Source organism: Myripristis murdjan, chromosome 4, assembly GCF_902150065.1.
Source record: "Myripristis murdjan chromosome 4, fMyrMur1.1, whole genome shotgun sequence".
In the NCBI taxonomy this organism is placed as follows: Eukaryota; Metazoa; Chordata; class Actinopteri; order Holocentriformes; family Holocentridae; genus Myripristis; species Myripristis murdjan.
Genome location: NC_043983.1, coordinates 23100472 through 23121954, shown reverse-complemented (window position 1 = coordinate 23121954; position 21483 = coordinate 23100472). Strand labels below are relative to the sequence as shown.

The 21483-nt window shown below is 42.4% G+C and overlaps 1 protein-coding gene across 1 annotated transcript in view; it reads right to left on the bottom strand.

The window, feature by feature from the left end:
• tprb (translocated promoter region b, nuclear basket protein) overlaps positions 1 to 21483 on the bottom strand; it is a 30039-nt gene that overhangs the window by 5602 nt on the left and 2954 nt on the right. Inside the window, exons 10-41 of the mRNA XM_030049397.1 lie at positions 21276 to 21416; positions 20944 to 21047; positions 20211 to 20408; positions 19562 to 19669; positions 18881 to 19107; positions 18181 to 18344; positions 17659 to 17801; positions 16674 to 16822; positions 15989 to 16151; positions 15740 to 15874; positions 14604 to 14744; positions 14080 to 14254; positions 13262 to 13428; positions 12669 to 12821; positions 12242 to 12358; positions 11816 to 12019; positions 11230 to 11417; positions 10918 to 11065; positions 10541 to 10678; positions 9937 to 10068; positions 8614 to 8744; positions 8285 to 8423; positions 7923 to 8069; positions 6296 to 6494; positions 5416 to 5609; positions 4658 to 4731; positions 4278 to 4474; positions 3674 to 3952; positions 3138 to 3292; positions 2940 to 3020; positions 1596 to 1793; positions 1321 to 1470 (exon numbers count right to left, since the gene is read on the bottom strand). Of these exons, the coding sequence (XP_029905257.1) occupies positions 1321 to 1470; positions 1596 to 1793; positions 2940 to 3020; positions 3138 to 3292; positions 3674 to 3952; positions 4278 to 4474; positions 4658 to 4731; positions 5416 to 5609; positions 6296 to 6494; positions 7923 to 8069; positions 8285 to 8423; positions 8614 to 8744; positions 9937 to 10068; positions 10541 to 10678; positions 10918 to 11065; positions 11230 to 11417; positions 11816 to 12019; positions 12242 to 12358; positions 12669 to 12821; positions 13262 to 13428; positions 14080 to 14254; positions 14604 to 14744; positions 15740 to 15874; positions 15989 to 16151; positions 16674 to 16822; positions 17659 to 17801; positions 18181 to 18344; positions 18881 to 19107; positions 19562 to 19669; positions 20211 to 20408; positions 20944 to 21047; positions 21276 to 21416 (5039 nt within the window). The remainder of the gene's footprint in view (positions 1 to 1320; positions 1471 to 1595; positions 1794 to 2939; positions 3021 to 3137; positions 3293 to 3673; positions 3953 to 4277; positions 4475 to 4657; positions 4732 to 5415; positions 5610 to 6295; positions 6495 to 7922; positions 8070 to 8284; positions 8424 to 8613; positions 8745 to 9936; positions 10069 to 10540; positions 10679 to 10917; positions 11066 to 11229; positions 11418 to 11815; positions 12020 to 12241; positions 12359 to 12668; positions 12822 to 13261; positions 13429 to 14079; positions 14255 to 14603; positions 14745 to 15739; positions 15875 to 15988; positions 16152 to 16673; positions 16823 to 17658; positions 17802 to 18180; positions 18345 to 18880; positions 19108 to 19561; positions 19670 to 20210; positions 20409 to 20943; positions 21048 to 21275; positions 21417 to 21483) is intronic.

Here is a 21483-nt window from a genome sequence, read left to right as displayed (position 1 = left end):
CATAAAAGGCCAAAATTCCCCTGTTAACTCCCCTCCCGTATACTACCGTATTTCAGAGCAGGGAAATAACGTCCTCCCAGTGATTACTGCACAATACCAGCGGGGAAAAAAGCATGTTATTGACTTTTGCCATTCTCAAATCATGTTTAGAAACGTCAATTCAGTTTTATTAACACAAGGTTACATCCAAATCTCCGATTCCGTCACTGGCTGTAAGTGTCTGGAAACATTTGTGGTAGATACACATTTCATAATGAGAGAAAAGTTTGCCAGTCAATCAAATCCAAGCATCTCTTGCGTATGACGGTTAGACTGATAAAAACTAAGAGCAGCAGCTCAGCAGTTTAACAGCCCATAAAATGGTTTGAGTAACTTGAGTAGCTTGAAGTAAGGCCAACAGGAAGAAGGGGGGTCTGGAGTGATTTAATGTGTTAGCTATAACCTGAAAGTACCCAGATGTCCCATTTGGGCAGACAAAAAAAAAAAAAAAAAAAACTTCCAGAACTAGGAAAACAAACAAAGTGGTATGAACAGATGCAAAGTTAATTTTGATTTATAATTAATGTTAATATTTTCCCTACTGTTTCATAAATGTTTGGACAAAAAAAACCCATCTTTATTATTCACTAATCTCACTTTATTTTAATACCTTGGTACTACTTAATCATTTTGTTTTCTAACTTCTACTTTCCACCAAGGTTTACAGGCTGATTTAGCAAAAAGCCACTTGGAGCTTAGAGAAGTCATAAAAAAAGGTAGCTATCTGCAGAGGACAACCCCTCTAATACTTTTAAAACATGGCCATGACAATGTTTGTTTACATACTCTCATTTTGTGTGTGCCTTTTCCTTCAATTATCTTTTTGGATACTGATGACTGGTTCTAAAAAGGCAAAAATCAAATATTTCATCTTAACACAGAATCAAGCACTCCAAGCTAAAAGAAAAAAAGCATGAGTTGTAGACTCGAGGTTTTTTTCTGGCATTCCAAGCCATTTTCACAAGCGCGGCAGATTACAAGAGGGAGGAAAGCGTGCCGGTTTATACTTTCCCTTCTCAGACACTGACTCATCCTGCTGAACACGTGCCTGCGCACACATGACAAGAGTGTAAAGTAAACACCTCAAGTCAACACATTCAGCTCGTACACAGACAGACGTAGTTACGACACAGGGGTGAAACGCGAGTGTGACAGAGAGGTGAGACACAGTGGAAACGCTGAGTATTTCAGCAGGAGAGGGTGGGCGACGGTGAGTAAGTGAACGGGTGGGCGACAGACTGGAAGTGATAGTGGCTGTCCAGGTCACCGTCCTAACTGTACCTCTGTGTCGTCTGCTTCATAGGCCTCGTTGCCGTCTCCGCTCCCCTCATTGCTGTCTTCTCCTTCCTCCCCCATCCCTCCATCATCTTCATCCTCATCTTCCTCGTCCTCCTCATCCTCGTCTTCCTCTTCATCCTCCTCCTCATAGTCCTGTGTTGAGCAGAGTTATTATAGTTTTGTCTTTCATTAGTTTTTATTTTTTATTTCATTCATAATTTTTTGTTTTCAAGTCAGTTTAGTTTTTATTAGTTTCAGTATTAGTTAGAAAACCCCACCGGCTCTTCTTCCTCCTCCTCGTCGTCTTCTTCCTCTTCTTGGTCATCCTCACTCTCTGTGTCAGTCACTATGACGATGACGTCCTGTTGCGGCTGGTCAGGGGTGTCGGTGCGGGTCACAGTGACCTCTAGCTCCACGGGCACGGACTGGGAGGCTCCACTCTCATCGCCCTCCCCGAGCACTGGAAACTCTTCTGCCTGTGGAGCCGATACACAGCACATATCACATGCGTTCTTCATGTTTCCCATCAATACTTCATTGTATTTGGTTTTGCAATGTTTTTGCCAAAGTAGTGTTTGTCAAATTTACTACTCGCCAAGGATGAGAACCGGGACATTTTGGTCCTAAACAAAATTATGACCACTGGAGCCTGGGGGTAATAGTTTTCAGCAAAAAATTGAACTCTTTTCGGGAAATACTGCTGCAGTGGCAATGAAAATTAATAGGTGCTGTGGCCTAACCACAACCAATGTCCATACCAGTTACTGAAATAATCAGTCAATAATTTGTTATATTTGTTATGTATTTATAGGCATCACTTTGAATTGTTATATTTGCAGTGTATACGTGCCCAAGCGACACGAGTTGGAAATTAGCACTGTGCTATATCCGGTGCAATACATTTAACATACACTGTCACTGCTTCAAATAAACCAATAAATACAAGGAAATTGTAGCCTTCACAAGAAAATCCGTATGGCTGAGGCAGCGATGGTCACAAACCTTTAGTATCACTCAGATTTTGTCTGGGGATATAATTAATAATTTTTGTATTGGTTGTATTTGTTTGATTTGTAAAATTACTGTAAACAAAGACCAATGCCAACCAGGCTGTCAGCCTCAAATAGCCTCTGCACTCTGGACCACCAAGGCAGGTTTTGTGGGAAACCTAATATCTTGGGTTTATAGAAAATATATAATTTTGAGAAAGACTAGCACTACTGGCATGATATAAAATAAGGTCTGGATTGAAAATAGCAGGAAAATGATCCTTTGACAGGAGTTGAATTAATTTCGGGAAAATGTTTTAATTACCATCAAACTCAACCTTCTGCAGCAAGGTGAAAATCTAATCAAATCATCCATCTGCTCTACGTGAGGAACCTGTAGTGTGAGGATTGAGGTTTTAATATGTATTGCTCCTCGGCTGCTGTGCTGACAGGAATGTGTCTATGCACAGACACCACCATGATGACATAATGTCCTGTCAGAAACCAAAAGGTGTAAAAGAAGCTGACATTCAAAGGACAGACAGCCCCGTTTGTTTATGTAAATCCTCTAACAGTCCTGGAATCATACTTTAAAAAATGGTTAGTAATTACAATAACTGGAATACGTCTGACCTGGCTGGCTTCGGGACCTTCTTGAGAGTCTGTTGGCACCACACCCTCTGCCTCTGTGCTGTCCTCAGCTAGCACCTCCTCCTGAGAGGTGAACACACAGCACTCATCACTCACAGAACTGCATTAACAACTCTCAGACCATTGGAAACAATATGACCATAATTACTTTTTAATGTCATTTAAACAGTTATGTTTTACCTCAGGGCCCACCCTCTGGATGATGCGTAACTTCTTTGGGATTGGGGGCTCAGAGGAATCCTCCTGGGCGGTCTCTGTGTCGGTGACCACAGTGGTGCTGTCCTCCTCTTCACGAGGCCTCTTGGACATTGAGGAGGTTCCTGGTGTTGCTGAAACTGGAGGTAGATCACAGGCTTAGATGAGGTTACCTTCTGCTATAGTTACATCCTTCAACAACATTTTTTTTGTAAAACCTGATTTTGATAAGATTTTTCTTCACCTGCAAGACACAAATCTGACATTTAAGTTGCTTGGCAAACATGGACTCATGTAGAAAAACAGGAGCCAACAGTATAAGTATATTATCAAGTCCAATATAATCTGTGCTAAACCCTGTAATGATGGTCTTCAACAGTGACTCAAACACAATCTTTAATTATTTATTTAAATTGTATTTCTCCTAGCTGAATATTTTCTCAAAATACAATCAGTAAAAATATACAGTTATTTCAAACAAATCTTTAATGATCTGGACTTTCAAGTAATTTTACTCTCACCAGTTCCAAATGGCGCTGACGAGGTTGAAGGCCTCTCCACCTGTGAGCTGGGTGCTGCCTCCATCACCACAGGAGGTGGTTCCTGATTGGCTGGTTCTGCATGGGTCTGGCTCTGTTGCTGTGTTGGTTGGACGAACGCAGTGGCCTGTGTTTGGGTCTGCTGCACAGTGAGCATGGGGCTAGCTAAGGTGGTCTGGACGTTGGGGCTGGTGGAGCGCACTGAGCCGCTGGCACTGCCGTACATGTGTTCCACTGGTGGACCTTCAGTAGACTGCATGGCTGGAGAGCAGAGGGGTCGGTGGGGAAAGGGTTTCAGCAAATGCAGACTCAATTTAAGTTGGAAAAGAATGAGTTTCTGGCCACCTGTGCCCCTAAAAACTGCCCTAAACCCTCTTCACCGAGCTCCTAGCAGCATGTCACAGTATAATGTGCTCCCTGGGGACTGGCCCTTCTTAAATGTGTAGAAGAAAGGTGTTTACGTTTATCAAGTGACAACGCCTGTACTAACACCGCTTTTGGCTTGACACTTATCTCTGGGGGCAAAGCTCCTGTGGCTGACACGTTTTCCCAAGTGGAGAGCCCATCTCTCATTGGTAAGACTTACCTTCCTGAGTTTCCACCTGTGTGGTGGGCATGACAGTAGCAGTGGGTGTCGGGGTGGGTACGGTGGCGGGGGTGATCATGGGCCTGATGCTTGCCCTTGGAGTGGGTTTGTTCCCTGGGTTGACTGGCTGCTTGCTGCCTGTAGCCACTAGAGGTGTTGGCTTGATGTTGGCAGTTGGTGGCTCAGAGGTACTGGCACTGAGACAAACGAAAATCAGGGCATGAAAGATGACTTTTCCAGTGCAACTGAACATTAACCATGGTCAGAATAGACTAAAATGTATATAAAAGTATGTGCAATTGCATAAGATAGGAGTCTGTACACTTCTACAGTACCACTGGGCATTTAAATAGGTATTCATTATTCAGGGCATATCATACCTGCCCCTGTCTGCAGCTGGGGTAGTCTTCAGACTGATCTGTCTCTGCTCTGTGCTCCTCTGCTGCTCCTGAGTCTAACATTGGAAGAAAGAGACAAGTAGACAAGTGATGAAAGTGTGACTAAACATGCATGCTCTGAGGAGTATAAGTACTAGTTAGTAATAATGATAGTAGCATTTATTTGTAGTACTGGACTGTAGTGGCAGGAAAGGAGATGTTGGTTTACAGTCCCAAGGGGCTGGTCTTTTGCTTTGGTTTAAGAAATCCAACCTATTACGATCTCTTGCTCTAACAGACCATATTTTTAAGCCATATTCGACCATATTACCATAAAATGGTGGCAACATAATATTGCATTATATAGGGCCAACTCAAATATTAAGAGATAATTATTCTTGTTTTGAACTGGTAATTAAATAATATTTTTTTTACTTAGGTAATTAGTAAGTAATTTGTAAGTAAGCAATGCAGCTTGTAGTTGAGAAAATTAGTAAGTGTTGTTTTTTGTTTGCACATTATTTAAACTGTTATGTGTTCACAGGTGTGGATTTTTATTAGTAGCTTTACAGTTACTGGTAAAAGAAAAAGTAGTGAGCGCTGAGGAAGATCCTTGCACAGAGGCCACAGCACAGTCTAGTCAAAACAGAACAATTAACATCATGTATTCTGTGATCTTTTTGCCCACTCACTTTGAAAATGAAAACGTGTCTGTTTGTAAATTCTTTATCACATCAAGCCTCAGCAAACCAGTAGCTCACCTTGCTGGGTCCTGCCTCAGGCGGCTCGTCTCTCTGTTCCTGTCTCTCCTGCTGGCCTCGCAGGTCTCTGATCTCCCTCTCCTGCCGGCTCAGACGGCCCTCGTACTGAGACTTGAGAGCACTCACTCGCACCTCCAGCTCCTCACGTTGCTGCTTCAGTTCCTCGTTCTCTTTCTGCAGCTGGTCTTTGGAGGCTGGACGGAAATAAAATTGGGAGTGCAATTAGAATATAACAAACTAACAACTATGCAAATTAGGGGGAAAAGGAAAACAGCAATATACAGGAAGCAGAACTTCAAATAAAGTCTGAACTCCAGGGTAGACTTGAAATTATGCTGGATAAATTACGCAATTAGCAATCAGGGACATTCACTGATTTTACAACGGCTAGGGGGTACATTATTAAACACAGTAAAAAGGGGCCTCTATAAAACAGCAGTCACATACCATTTCTAGGAAAAAGACGGGAACAAAATGTTTATTAAACCTTTATTTGATACAAAAATAAAGGTTTAATAAATTACTGATACAAATACTAAAAACCTGCCTCTCAAACAGCGTGCTCAACAATACTAAAATGTATAGCCATACCATCATAGACGTGCAATTATCAGGTATTTCATTAAAGAAAATAAAGGTTACTAAGCAGAACCGAAATGAAGACTGGAACTATGCATTTTATGATAAGCAATATATATTAAAGCATGAAGTGGGCCCCAAGACAGTGAGATGAATTTATTATAGTTCTCATTCAGTGACGCTGGCTGGGGTTCTGTCTTGTCAACAGGTGATCAGTGATCCATAATCAGCGCTCACACTGCTTTTGAACATACTGACTGAATACCAGAGACATCGTGCCACAGAAACCCAGTCGTCTCACCCATGAGCTGGCTGATCTTCTGCTTGGCACCCATGAAGGCCTTCCTGGTCTTTTCCTCCTTGTCAGCGAGCTGCTGTCTCCGTGTTTCCTCCTGGGAAGCTTTGTCCTGCAGCTCCTGCCTCAACCTGGACAGCTCCGCTTGCAGCCTGGATGACTGCTCCTGGGCGTTGCGTATCTCAGTGTCACGCTCCCCAATCGCCTAGGCGAGGCCAAAAACACTTGGTGTGAATGAATGCAGGCAGGAAGCACAAGCATACTGACTGACAGTGATGGAAAGAATGAATACACATCAGAGCTGAGTGCTTATAGGACAAAGAAACCCTAATGACAGCACAAACTGTATTTGAATTGTATACATGTGAATGTATCAATAATACTGAGACGTTGAAATAAAAATGTTTTATAATCGAAGGTGAAAAAGAAAAGATTCAATCCAGGTTGGAAAGTGTGCCGCTACCACCAACACTGGTTGTAAGTGGTTAGTAACTTTTCCTGTTCCTGCATGTTCACAAGCTACCTTTCTGTCAGGCACTGTCTTTCTGTCAGGAAAAAAAAAAAACAACAACTAGCAAACAGGTATATCTGTTACCCAATGTCCATAAATCAACATAAATAGTTAATGCAGACCCGAAATACTACTAGCTGTATGATCTTTGACACTGGGTGATTGCATCTTAGCTCATTTGCATTTCCAAAGTTCCTCAGAAGTGTGTCTCAAGAGTTCTTAATCTGAATTTAGAAACCCGAAACTTCATTGGATGAAAAAAAAAAAAAGGAAAAAAATGGGAAATTTAATTCAAAGTTAAAAGTTCAGTTCAATAGCAGTCATGTTCAATTTCAAGCCATTGTATTTTCATATAGTACCTTACTGAATCATCTGATTTAGTTTATTATGAAGTTGACAAATTCAAAGTTACATAATTCAGACACAATTCGTACTGGCACTAATATTTTTCTGTAGTTTCTCAGTATTCATACAGAATAAGAGAAAATATGTAAGACTATGGAAAACTTCCTCATGTGGTTCTCCCGTCTAACCCTGCCCCTCGACTCCACCCAGGTCTTAACACACAGCCTCCACAGTCTTAACATTTTGATGAGTCCGGGACTGACCAGCAATCCCTCCCTCAGTCTGACTCAGGCCTGATGTTAAATTGTTTCACTCTGTGGAGTCAGTTCTGCTGGGAATATCTTTTTATAAGTGACCCCCTGATGAATGACACTGAAGTATTTTAACGCAAGAGAGCAACTGAGCCAAAATAGCCCAATAAGCACATGACACAAAATGGAAAGTACAGGTGTGAGCTAGCGAGCAGAGCCTGTTGTTACGAAATACGTTTTGCATTAACTTGCGAGCTATCATTAGTGGGTGAAGTACGAAATATATGTTGGTGAAAATAAAAAGTTTTTTCTTCCTTAAAATGGAAGGTGGGGTTACATGACATACTCCTGGGTAGAATAGAGCATGGACAGTTTTATCATTTTGTCCAAGAGCTCTGCCTAGACAGAACCTGTTTTCATACTGATGTAGGATGTGGTTACACCAGTGGCAACACCCAGGGAATCACCCCAAAATGTTTTACATCTGTAATGCAAAGATAAGTGATCTTGTGATGATGTGCCTGACCTTGGTGAGGTTCTCCAGCTGTGCCTCCAGATCTCTGGTTTTGGTTTCAGCCTGGCCCAGGGAATCCCTCAGGCTCTGAAGTTCCTGGACTGAAGCCTGACGGGCCTCCTGTTCCTGGGACGGGCCTGCCGCCGCCTCAGCAACAATCTGTGGGAAACACAGTAGGATAGATTAGCCATGTGTCAACAGTAGTGGCTAGTCAACCTGACTACTTCCACATGATACATACATACTCTTTTTGCCTCCAGCTTGAGACTGATGAATAAGGCAATGAAGTATCAGCAACTGAGCTGTAACTCTTAAATCTGACAATGTGACAAGCATCTGTATAATGCACACACAGTAGAGCCAGGTTCTCTCACCTTGTCATACTCCACCTTGAGCTCATCGTATTGGGTCTTGTAGCGACGTCCAATCTTCTTGACCTGAGTGATGGTGCGCATCTTCTCCTGGAGATCTTGATTCTTGACCTCCAGCTCTCTCTTTAGGGAATTACCCACACTGAAGAGATTTGGAGAAAGAATCAGAAGGAGCAGGTTGGAGTATCAGAGAAATAAGGGAGGAAAAAGAGAGACTGACCAGTCTTCTTGAGTTAAAGATCACATAAAGTCAGCAGAAGGAATGTACTCAATATCAAATGAGAATACACTCAGTGCCCCTAACAAAAGATACAACAATATCCATCTCTTACCTTGCCACCTCTGCTTTAAGTCTGCTGTTGTCTTCATTGAGCTGTTGGATACGTTTGAGGTGTGCCTCTTTCTCAATGTGCAGACGCTTGTACTCCTCTGGATCTGAATCTTTCTGCTGGCTCACCAAATGCTGCAGAAACATGAGCAACAAGCTTGGCTAAATAACATTTCTAACATACCTTTGACACCATAAATGGAAAATAGAATACAATTATGGAGTACAAGGTGACTGACAGTACACAAATCTTGAAAACTTTAATACTTTTCACCAAACACAAAACAAATGTACAAACAAAAAGATCTATCCTATACTTGTAAAGCTGTGAATATACACAATGCTGTGCTGACAATTTGTCTCTTTGTTAATGTTACAACACCGAAAACAAACAAACAAATATATAAGTTGGCTACTTTCCTCCCTAACACAAAATGAAACGGAGAGAATCATGCTACTTTGCTAGTTTCCCTTGGAATGCCAATACGATCAAGTTATTGATACTGTCCACTGATGTGGAAAACTTCGGTCCAAATCAGGCCAGATTGACTGCAGAAAACTTCTTAGACTTGGTACAAAAAACACCAATAAAATAAGTCTTGGAGGCTCCAAAAATCAAGACCGAGAATCAGGCAGAATCTTGAGCAGAAAGACGACTGACTTTCTTAGTTTTTATACCTGTTTATATATTCTCCGATCCCTGGGTGCCCCCCCTTACTATTTTCCTTTGTCAGCAATTTTCTCGATAAGAAGAGGGCTAATTGGGTACACTCAAAGTAGGTCAAGTTTTGAACTGAAGTCAAGAATAACCTGCAAACCTCAATCCCTGACATTTTGTGATCAGTGCAGGTGGATGTCTATTCATTTAAAAATATAGTCAGGCCATCCTAAACCTTGCTACGGCCCTGCTCATGCTCATTAAAAGAGCATAGTCTAGACTTTTCAGGCATACTACTGCCCAGTCCGTGTACATTAAAAAAAAGACAGTCCAGCTTTTCCAAGCACGCTACTGTCCTGTCTGTGCACCTTAAAAAAGATAGTCCAGCCTTTCAAAGCATGCTAATGTGATGTCCATGCAGATTTAAAAATACAATCTAGTCTTCTGAACATTAGTGCTGTAAGGGCTGTGTAGATTTAAAAAATACAATCTAGTCTTCTGAACATTAGTACTGTGAGGTCTGTGTAGATTTAAAAAGCACAGTATGAGTTTTTCCCACATTTGCTACCCTCTACAGTGTGGACACTTTTAGGCTCAGAATTACTTCTACACCATGTTTTCCAATAAGCACCATCATGTGGTAATTCAATGCGTGGCAGTTTCACTGACCTGCGTCCGTGCCTTCCAGCGTTTGATGTCCTCTTCCAGAATCTTTTTTTCCGCCTGCAGCATGCCACTCTTCTCACTCAACTCAGAGTTGGCCTGCTGCATCGGCAAGATGTCCGACTCCAGTTTGCGCACCTGAAACACACAGGACAAGTGTCAAGGCCGAGGGGATTCAATTAATCCACAAAATCAGTGTGAAATGTCAGAGGCAGACTTTCAGCTCTCAAATAATTTATTGAGGGGTACTGCCCAAAACTTTCAGTAAGGCCTGGCATTACAAGGATGATGAAGAGATTTTTGGGAAGAAATCGTCAACAGTGTAGACTGCATTAAAGGGATGCAAATGTCTATAAAATTACAAGACTGCTTTAGCTGTTCCATCACATCCACATTACTAATGATGGTTTATCAACAATCTCTTGAGTTTAAATATCTTATGAAAGCACTGACACACTGACAATAGCGATATCAAGGTATTCAGTCAAAGATATCGTAATATTTGATTTTATTCATACTGCTCAGCCATACCTCCAACAGTACTGCACATCTACTCACTCAACCATTACAGAAATAGATGCCTAAAAAAAAAAAAAATCAACTGATGAACCTTGGCCTGGGTTTGCTGCAGTTCTTGCTGCATCTTGTCCTTCTCTTCTCTCAGCATCTTGTTGGTCTCCATCAGGATGTTCATGGTTTCTGTCTTCTTCATAAGTTCGTCGTGCTGAGCCAGGGTTTTAGCTGTAACCTGAGTACAAAGATAGAGGTAAAAAGGTCAGCACTGGCTGTTATTCACATATTGCATCACTAATGTGTTGTGGTTTGTGTCCCAGTGGTCAGGTTAGACTTTTTATTTGTGCTTTTGTGTCGTAACAGACTAGATTTTTCTGTGGCGAGTAGTCAGACTACAAATACACATCTGAGTCAGCCGCTCTAAGCACCAATCTAACCAAATTGAGGGCTATTACAAGACAAAAAAAACCTGACCTGCATCCTCTCCCTTGCAGCGTTCAGACTATCCTGCATCTCTTTCAGCTCTCGTTCCAGGTGCTCCACCCTCAGACGGTGACGCAAGCTCTCCCCTTGTGCCACCTCAAAACGAGACTCTGCGATTTCCTTCTCCCGACGCACAAACCTGGGATGGAGGGCAGATTGGATGTAAGACACAGAACGGGTGATATTTGTGCCTATGGGTTTTTTTTTTTATTGATGTTTTTACTGTTCACTTCTATAAACAACACATGTACAAGAAAGACTGGTTACTTTGTGTATTTTAATGACAAATAAAACATGTTTTACCTGAGGATCTCCAGGAGTTGGTCTTGAGATTTTTCCTCCTCAGTGAGTGAGATGTTCATGGGGAGCTCACTGGCAGCACGTTGCAGGTTGGCAGCCATCTTGCTGCTCATTGCCTGGATCTGTTCGTGAAGAAGAGTGTTCTGCCCCTGTAACTCCTTACAACGGCTCTCCACCTTAGACATCTCCTCCTGAAAGATAGGAAGTAAAGTCAAAATTAAAAACAGAATAGTTAATTTGCACCCAAACATAGAGAAACTTGCCATGGGGTGGGAGAGGGCATGGATACACTGAACACACTGGAACAGCGGGTTAATTTTTATATAAATTAGCTTCAATATAATTCAAATACCACTATTGATCCAATACACAGGAGGCAAATTTGTTATGGACATCTGCCAGTAATTTTGCAATAAATTAAAAACATTGAAAACCAGGCAGTCTGGACTGTAACATCACCTGCAACACACTATGTTAATTCTGAAACTGACATGAATCATTTTATCAACTTTTGTACAACAGCTCTTCTAAAGAGCTCTAATTCTGTCTTCATCACCCTCTCATCTATCATGTCATCGCTACTACCAACCTTGAGAATCTTTTCCTGCTCCTCCCAAGAGACCCTTGCCTCCAACAGCTGAGCGCCGACCCTCTCAGCCCTCTCCTCCAGCTGGTGTCTGAATTCGACTGCCTGCAGGGCCTGAGCCTTGGCCGCCTGCAGGGCCTCCACATCCGCTGCGTGCAGCATCATCTCCCGCTCATACTTATCTTGTGCCTCAGCTGCAAGCTTAGCCTGGGGGATGGAAAAGAAAATTTATCAGACAGTTTACCAACCCAGAACCAAATCACCCCAGTTAATCTGGCCTAAAAGAGATTCAGGGCACTCATCTTAACTCTGGAGGCCCAAATGTTAAATCCTGTTGTTTCAGTGCTGAGTTTTGTTTATCAGTGTGGATTGCTCTTTGGAAAAACTAATCATATTCATGTTGCACTAGATTTGATAGTAGTTTCTAACCTGCTCCTTGCTGTCACACATGGCCTGCTGCTGCTGGGCTTCAGCTTCTGCAACTCTCTGCAGCGCCTCCTGGTGTTCTGCCTGGGCGCTGCTCAGACTCCTCCGCAGCTCACTCATCTAACATAACCACAAAGACACACAGCAAAAGTAGAACTACAGTTTGATGCTTACCAATCTTGAAACCCAGGTTTTCTCCATACAATACACAAACTTCAATATTTTTGTAGGTGTTTTAGGTCCAGACAACATTTCTACCAATGTGTTCTTTTGCTCCCCGTAGGAGGCTAAATGTGACAAGACTGGCAAAAAAGGACCTCGTTTGATTCATACAACTATATTCTAACCATTTATGACACAAATGTACAACAATTAATTATCTAAATAACAATGTGAAGGATCTGCTTAATCATCTGATAATTAGGCATACCTGTTCCTCTAAAGAAGCCAGGGCTTTCCTCTTATCCTCCTCCAGCTCTTGTTTCTCTTTCTCTGCAACCAGAAGCTTCCCCTCTAGCTGGTGGTGCTGCTCCTCTGCCTCCTTCACACGGGACTCGGTGGAGGAGCGCACCTGTTCTGTCACCTGCACAGGATAGATGAAACACAGAATGAGGACAAGGAAGCTTAAACAGAAAAAAAAAAAAGACTGACAGGTCTGTTAAACTATGAATACAAGAATGCTTGCTGTAGCCTCAGCCGTTTGAGGATGTGGACATCTTTATTCTGAAGCCATTTGTTCAACCCACCAAGAAAACTAAAAAGGGGCTCCCCAAAATTACAAATTATTGTCATTTTGCTTTATAACTACCAGGATAGTAATGAAGCAGCAAGGATTATGTTGACCGCATCTTTTTTTATCTTGAAAACTGTCAACAGACCAGAACAAAAACAAATGTATAAATATCTGTATAAACGATACCTCGCAGTTTTTTATGTTTAATAGTTTATGGGCTATTAAGGCTACTAAGTTTTATTAGTATACAAGTGAGCAGTTTGGGTTTATGACTTGATGGCAGCACCCACCTGTTTTTCTCTGTCCAGGGACTCCTCAAGGCACTGAGCCATGGCTTTGTACTGCTCCATGTCGGAGGTTGCCACCCTCAGGCTCTCTGCCAGCTCTTCAGCCCGTGTTTCAGCCTGTCGCAGACGGCTGCGCAGGTCCTCTCTGTCCTGATCTGAACCCTGGAGGCCTGAAGGTGGGGATGGGAGAGTTGTGAGCACCACAATTTCAAACTCCTATAATTAGTATGGGCTGTAGGAAAGCAAAGGGGAGAAGGGAGAGAGAGAAGGATAGAACCTGGGACAAATGAAAATACCATTATACTGCTAATTGCGCACACATAAAACCCACAACCTTTTCAAAGAGGACTGCTTAGACGTTTCATTTGCCTCTTTTACTGGGTCTTGCTTCATATAAACTGCTACAACAACATGATCTAATGAGAGCATAGTTTTTCACTCGTCAATATGTAATAATTTGAAAATAACTGTAAAAACAATATAAACAAACAAAAATAACTGGATAGGACAGGACAACTATCTAGCCAAATAAATAAAAAAAAAAAAAAACCTAAACAAAACATATAATATGTAACATCAACATGTTTGTCTCCTCCCCAAAAAGAAAAGTAGCATGCAAAGAATGACTTTACAATAACCCATTAACTATTTCATCTCTACAAATAGAAACTTTTCAAGCTATGCCTTGCCCAGCTTTGAGGTCATACAACCTTAAACTTGAATAACAACTATATGCATTTAAATGTGTATTTGCATGCATTCCTTTGTGTCTGTGTTGCTCTCTGTGTTTAATATCCTTGTCCGTCTGTGTGTGTTTTCACCTCTAAAGCCCACGGTGGGTGTAGAGGGTGAGCTCAGGGTGAGGCGTGCTTCGCTGCTGCCTTGCTGCAGCCTCAGGGTGTTGACCTCCAGCTGGGCAGCATTCAGCAGCTCCCTGGTCTTCTGGTGCAGGGCCACCTGGGTCTCCAACTGCTTCTTCGCATCAATTAACTGGATCTGTGTATGCAAAATGAGAGACATGGTCAAAAGAGATGAGCAACGAAATGAAGTGACTGTTCAGTTTTAACTCAAACTGTTTTCATGAACCTTGTCCTAAGCTAACAAAGTCTATGTTTTGATGAAGCAAAGACCAATAAGGGCTTGTTCCTTTTGATGATTTTAGAAGAGGTAACTGGCACAACCAAAAATTGTCACGGCTGAGCTTAAAATTACTGTAAAGCATATAAGAAAAGCGATGAAACACCACTGTAATTATATTCAATAAATATTGTAATTTAAAATCAGGGAACAATTTTCATGATAGCACAGATAGAGGTGATTCCTGGCAGCTCAACTCTGTGCTTACTTCCTGGTTTCTGCTGAGCAGGTGACGCTGTTCCACCTCTTGCTCCAGCCTCTTCTGCAGCTGGGAGATCTCCCGCTCCTGCTTCTCCAACTGCTGGTTCAGACGCTGACGGGTATCAGTTTCTGAGCGCTCTAGCGAGGCCTGGAACAATGTAGTGGATGACATTATTGGACCGAGTGTGTTTAAGTTTACAAAAGTTTGAAAAGAATGCAGTACAACTGTAAGGATGTACTCCAACTTGATGTGTGCATAAGTGAAAGCAGGAAAGAAACAGGTGTTTGCTGTGGGAAAAAACAACAACATCATCATGGATCTGTATGGACTTGAGCAGTGTGTGGGGTGGAGAAGGAGTGTGAAGTAGCACACCAGTGTTTCCTGTATCAATCTATTGGCGGGGCGGAGCGCCTCACCAACGGAAGTCATGCTAAATTAATTTAATTTAATTAATTTTCAAATTTAAAAAATGAATTAAAATCCCAACAGAAATAATTTAACATCATGGTTCTATAGAATATGTCTAGACCGTATTTTTATCGAATAAACTAACTACGTTAAGGTTGGTTATTAATCTAATTGATATAATTTCAGTATAGGGCCTCTCTGTTCGGAATGCGCTCTGCTTTCTTGTGAGAAGGAAGGGGGGGTTCTGCTCACACACGTGCGCACCCATCCACAAGCAGAGAGGAGAACAGAGGAGAATCACACTTGTACCCCCGTAAGTGAAATAAATAATTCATGTCATGTTGGCTCCAGCCGCGGGAAAAACAGGCAAAAATATCAGCATTTTTTTTTTTTTTAAACGCATGGTATGACAGCCTGAGTCGACCACCAGTGGCAAAGATGAGTGTGTTTTCACTCCTCCGGTCCCCGGTCCAAGTCAAATGGACACCCACACGGGCGTTCCAAGCACTATAGCCGCGGGTACGAGTTCTGACCAGAGCGGTAGCCCCCTGGTTGAAACGGCTTGGGGAGGGGAGGCCGGGAGTCGTCTCATCACCACGAAGATGAGTGTGTTCCCGATCCAAGTCAAATGAACACGGGCGTGCACTTTGCACGCACCCCAAAATTTTCGCCACCCCCCCTCGCCAAAGCCAGAATCCTAGGGGAAACACGGCACACTCTTATTTGCCAATTACCTGGATGGCCTGGAGGTTGGTGAGAAGCAGGTTCTGGCTGTGTTGTTGGTTCAGGATGGTCTCTTTCTCCTGAATCAATCTGGACTCCGCCAACTTCAGCATGTCCTTCTCCTTACGCAGGTTCTCAGCACGACCCTAAAAAAGTAAGAGAGCATGAGTCCCAGTGTTTGTGACTCCTCGCAAGAATTTGGTGAAATACAAACAAGCAATCTAATAAAGAGGATGCAAATTAAAGTGATGAAAACGCACCTCAGCCATGTTGAGTTTTTCCTGGGCAGCTTTCAGGTCCTCATTCAGGGTGTGAATGGTCTGCTCGTTTTTCTGGGCGGCGGTGGCCATCTTCTGTCCCTTCTCTCTGAGGGAGGCGATCTCTTTCCTGTAGCCCTCAACATTGTCCTGCAGCATCTCATACCTAACATCATTGTAAAGTCAAGGATAATGTGTCAAAATACCATAAGACACAAATGACAAATGCCCAAATTTCCCACAGAATGACACTGGACGGCAAAGACAGAGATACCAGCTGTTACTGATATTGAACTGACCTAAACAAACATGGTATCGACACTTCCTTATCTGATACTTTGTAGTAGTGAGGAATGTAAAGAACCATAAAGGTAACAGATTATGATGCCCAGCCCTATTAAAAAATGTTTAAGACTCATCAAACCAACCATCACGGTGATGGTGACCATTACGGGAGTGATGTGAAACCGATGCTTGGCGTGCCACAGTTTAGTGGGGAAACCCTGAATGGGTCGAATTATACCTGGGCGGGCCACCCAAGTGTGTCAAATGTGTGGGAAACCCTGAATGCCATCACTGGCAAGACGTTCTAACATGTTTCATAAAATGTCTGTATGACACCATTGGTGGCATGACCAAAATGAATGACATCTGATAAAATGTCGCTGGTCATCATTTTCATTCATACCTCTTTGAAGCAAACTCCAGCTGGGTGGATGTCTTGGCATTCTGGGAGCGGAGGTCAGAAAGCTGCTCCTGGAGCTTCTCACTCTGCTCTGTCAGCGCCTTCTCACTCTCCACACGCTCCTTCTTATAGATGGAAAACACTTCCTGCAACTGAAGATGTAACCAGATTTCTATTACATATCAAGCCAGAAATAATTCTTACAGTGGGGAATATGTAAAAATGATCACATATGTGAAACTACTAAGACCTAGACAGATTGAGTGCTAGTATGATCTGAATTTTTTAATAAGTTGAGGCTTGTTAATACAATCCAAGGCCACGGGCCAAAAAGTGCAAGGATGTCTTCAATACATGATGAACAGGGAATATTTAATGGAAACAATATATTTCAGTATGGACACACTGCCATCTGGTGGCAGGCAAGCAGTATGTGACCTGTGACACTGAGTCAGGCTCACTGGGTGCATTGGGTGCAATAAGATGCAAGTGTTGAGCTGAACCTTTGTTAGCATTTCACAGGAAACTTCAGGTATCAAGCAGGTAACACAACATCAGAGGCAGAACTTCAAGGATGAGGTGGATTCATCCTCGTGCAGCACATGTTGGACACTCTCCTATGTGTGGCATGGTATGTAGAGAATCCACTACAGGCTGTTTGTTAGATTTCTACAACTGCTTAGTTGTTAAACCACATTTTAATTTCTACAGGGAAACTGCTCCTCTGTGGGAATTAAAATGTAACTGAGTTCAGTTTTATTTCTATTTTAAAGATACTGATGCTTATTGCGTTGATGGTCCTGAACTGAAGCATGTAATATGAGGTATAGGGGTGCTGTGTAAACATCTTCTGAAGTAAGTTGTAACTGCTGGGTTGCTGTGATTCAATTTGACATGCCCTGTTGTTACTGTCTCAGCTGAGTATTTTTGACATTTAAACAAAATAAGCATCATAAACGGAGCAACTCAGTCTGACAAATGTGCTCACCTGTCGCAGAGCTGCCTTAGCCTCCAATGCCTCTGCAGACTCTGTTGCCATGGAGACCAGTGCAGTGGGTGTTGCTGTAGTGGGGGTAGTTGCTGGGGAGCGCCGGGGGGTGGAGGTCAGTGAGAACTCCTCAGGTGCTGTACCTTAAGGACAAAAACTCAGGAGTTCAGTCAAATGGGAAGAACATTATATAGTGCATATAGATGCAGCAAAAGGACAGGTGCTCCCTAAGACAAAACAAACACACACACATGCGCACACACACACACACACTGCACGGGCTTATTCAAAAGGAATGACAACATTAAATGTAGTGTATGACTGCAAATATAAATTTCATAAATGTTGTAAGGAAAAAATACCATGAGATTTTTTTTTTTTTTTTTTTTAAGAGAAGAGGAAATTAGAAATCTTTATTCAAAACCTACTGAAACCCTTGAAATGAACAACAGTTGTGGGTCATGCAAAAAAAAGCATAAATAAAATAAATAAGTCGGTTTAATGTATATTGTAGTCTGTTACCTTGCTGGGGGAAGCTGACTCCAGTTGCCTGAGCCAGAAGCACACGGTACATGTCCCTCTGTCTCACTATGGACTCAGTCATCTGTGTCTGCTGGTTGCGCTGCTCCCTCAAGGTCTCCAGCTCAGCTTGGGCTTTCTCCAGACTCTGCTCCAGCTCACCATGCCTAGTACAGTTCATGTAAATTGGCTTAACTGACAACTCTTGAAATTACATTTACCTGTGTATTCAAGTAAGCCACCTGAGTGCTTTTTAAACACCCTTAAATTCTGAACCACAAGCAAAAATTTTTTCCCTTTTTTGTTTTTACAAATGCATTATGTATGCATTTAGATAAGAGTAATTATAGGTAATAGGGAATTGACATTCAGCTGGAAATGCTCACGTTCATGTATGTATACAGCCCATTATCACGTCTCAAAGGTCTTTACAAAACTAATCCATCAACAAAGAGTTAACTAGTCAGCACTAACTCAAGACAAAGTGACAAAACATTGACTAAACAGGATGCAGATATCAAAGACTTTTCCAGTATTGCTCCAAAACATGTGCTATTGTTGAACCCTGAGCCTGGACTTAATGATGTCATGCAAAAAGCTTACCAATCAGTTGGTAAGCATATTTCTGGTTCTCTTATTTGTTTCATGCCATGAAAAATCATGCAAGCAAACATGTGAGAAATCACAGACATTCCTAACATACTTGGCACCGACTGCTTCAAACTCCTCCTGCTCCTGGGCTTCGCTGAGCTCCCTGAGGGCTGTCAGGAGGCGCTGGTTCTGCCTCTGTAGCTCTTCCACGCCACGGAAGGTCACCAAGTGCTGGCTGATTACTTCTGAGGTGCTGCTGATATCAGCTGAGCTCACCTCCTCCTCCTGAATAACGTGGTTTCCACGTGCTTCCTCCAGCTCGATCAGCAGTACACGCACCTGGCAGGGGGGACAAGGAATACCTCTTAAAAAAAAACTTTAAAAAGTTTAGGAATTCCTGGTCTGTACAGCAACCCACTACACAGCTGAGGGAAGAGCAGAGAGTGTAGCATTTAGAGATGACACTGACTAATCACCAGGACATGCCATACACTGTACATCAGCTGTCCATCTTACAAAGTGGATTGTTAAAGAACTATTCTAACTGAAATTTCCTTTGAAATTAGTGAATAGAAACACAAAAACTAAAAAAAGATGTAATCAAAATAATACAACTATGGCATGGTACCATGGCTGCGCTTCAGATTTAAGATGGGAGAAAACAGAGTTAATGGGTAATTCTCCGCAGAAATGTAATAAGGTCTAATAAAAAAAAAAAAAAAAAAAAGAAAAGAAAAACAGTAACATTTTTGGAGGAGAGGCTACACTTGATAACTGTGAAGAGCTAACCCACCTGCTGGGCCATATCTGCCAGCTGCAGTTCAGACCGCTGGTTTTCCCTTTCCAGGACAGAGGAGCGCTTGTTAGACTCATCAGCCTCCTTCTGCAGCCGGTGCACCTCCTGGAACCAACACACACACAAAAAAAAACCTCAGTGTTAGTTTTAAAGGCTAAAGGTATTTACAGAGTTTAGAAAACAATTTCTAAAAATCTTTTTTTTTTCTTTTTTTTTTTTTTCATTTTTCTCAGAGAAAAAAAAACACAAAAGGTCATAATCAAGAACGGACAATCGGGAAATGAAATGAAATTATGGGGATATGTGACTCAGGAGAGCAGCTGCCTTGTAATCAGAGGGTTCCTGGTTTGATCTCTGGCTCCTTCAGAGAGTGTGTCCAAGTGTCTTTGAACACACACTCGGGCAGGACATGAACCCCTGACTGTTCCTAATCGGCAGCTTAGCACCTTGCATGGTAGCCTCTGCCATTAGTTTGTGAGTGGGTTAACGTGAGGTATACGTTTTTAGGATTTAGATTAGAAACGCAGTCCATTTTCCATGCAGGAAAGGCAGAAAATAATGCATCTTACGAGTTACACAACTTAAAACCTGATGAGTAAAAACGTCCTCCTTGCACACTTGCACACAGCTTGTCTGTATTATGCACCTTCACAGCCTGCTCCAGCCTGGTAGACAGACTGGCCACTGATTTCTGCATCCGCTCGTGCTCGTCTCTCTGCCGTTTGAGAATAGGGGCCTTGGCTTCTACTTCCTGCACTATGTCATCCAGATACTTGTTGACCCGCTTGTTCTCCAGGCGCTCCAACTGCAGTTGCTCCTGGCTCTCCACATATGCTGTATACAACTGGACAAAAAACGTGAGAGGTATCATTTCAAGTCAACATGGGACAGTCCAAAAAGGAATCAGAAGCACAGATGAGGCAAGACTCCAAGCCCACAATTGTCCAATGTTAACTGAAGAACCAGAACATACATATGATATAACAATAACACCTGGTATGAAAATAGTCTCACTCAGAGGTGCACTATTATCACTGCTGCTATCCTGACCACTGGCATTTCCTTACGCCTTGTGCTTCCCTTTTTGAAGTGCTTTGGAAACACACTGCAAAACCTTACATGAAGTGGCTGCTTCTCCTAAATTGTGAAGTGTTTCCAAATTAAGACCAAACAAATGCTCAAATGCGTCAATCCGGACTACCAACTCAATGTCCTGGGACATCAAGTGAAATTGGAAATCCATCTGTGGTGGTCCAATGTGGCCCATAAATAGCACACTCGATATTTTCACAACCCAGTTTCAAACTTGCTTCTAAGTTCTACTAACATTTGTAAGAAGAAAATCTGTGGTTTGGACATTCAAATCTGGGTGCACATACCTCAGTCAGCTTCATGCCAGGTTTTATCTTGGCTACAGCTGCTGCTGTTGGGGACATGGTTGTCATTTGCTCCTCTGACAGCAATGAGGTCGCACCGACAGGGCCTGAGAATAGAACAGTTAGAGCACAGATCAAATGTGCATCCTCTATTTATTTAAAACACCCTGTCCGCAAGGCCTGGAGTCAACTCGCTTATAATTAAAGAAAAAGTGGATGAGGATTTTCTATCCACAGTGAAAACCTGCTCACCAGGACAACTCAAATACAAAAAAGATGCAAACCCCAAAGAAATGTCTCAATACTGAAACCCAGACTGAAGAGTTGTGACTGACCTCTATGTTTGGAGTCTGAGAGCAGCTCATTGGCGTTGTCAAGCTCTTTCTCAAGGCACTGGATCCTTTCCCTCAGCTCATCCCCTGTCTTTTCTTTTGCACTGTTCATCTCCTGCAGCTTCTCCTCGAGGGCTTTGTTTGCTGTGGTAATAGAGGAAATGTAGACCAATTAGTCATTAACTGATGCCAACAATTGCAGACTGTTTTG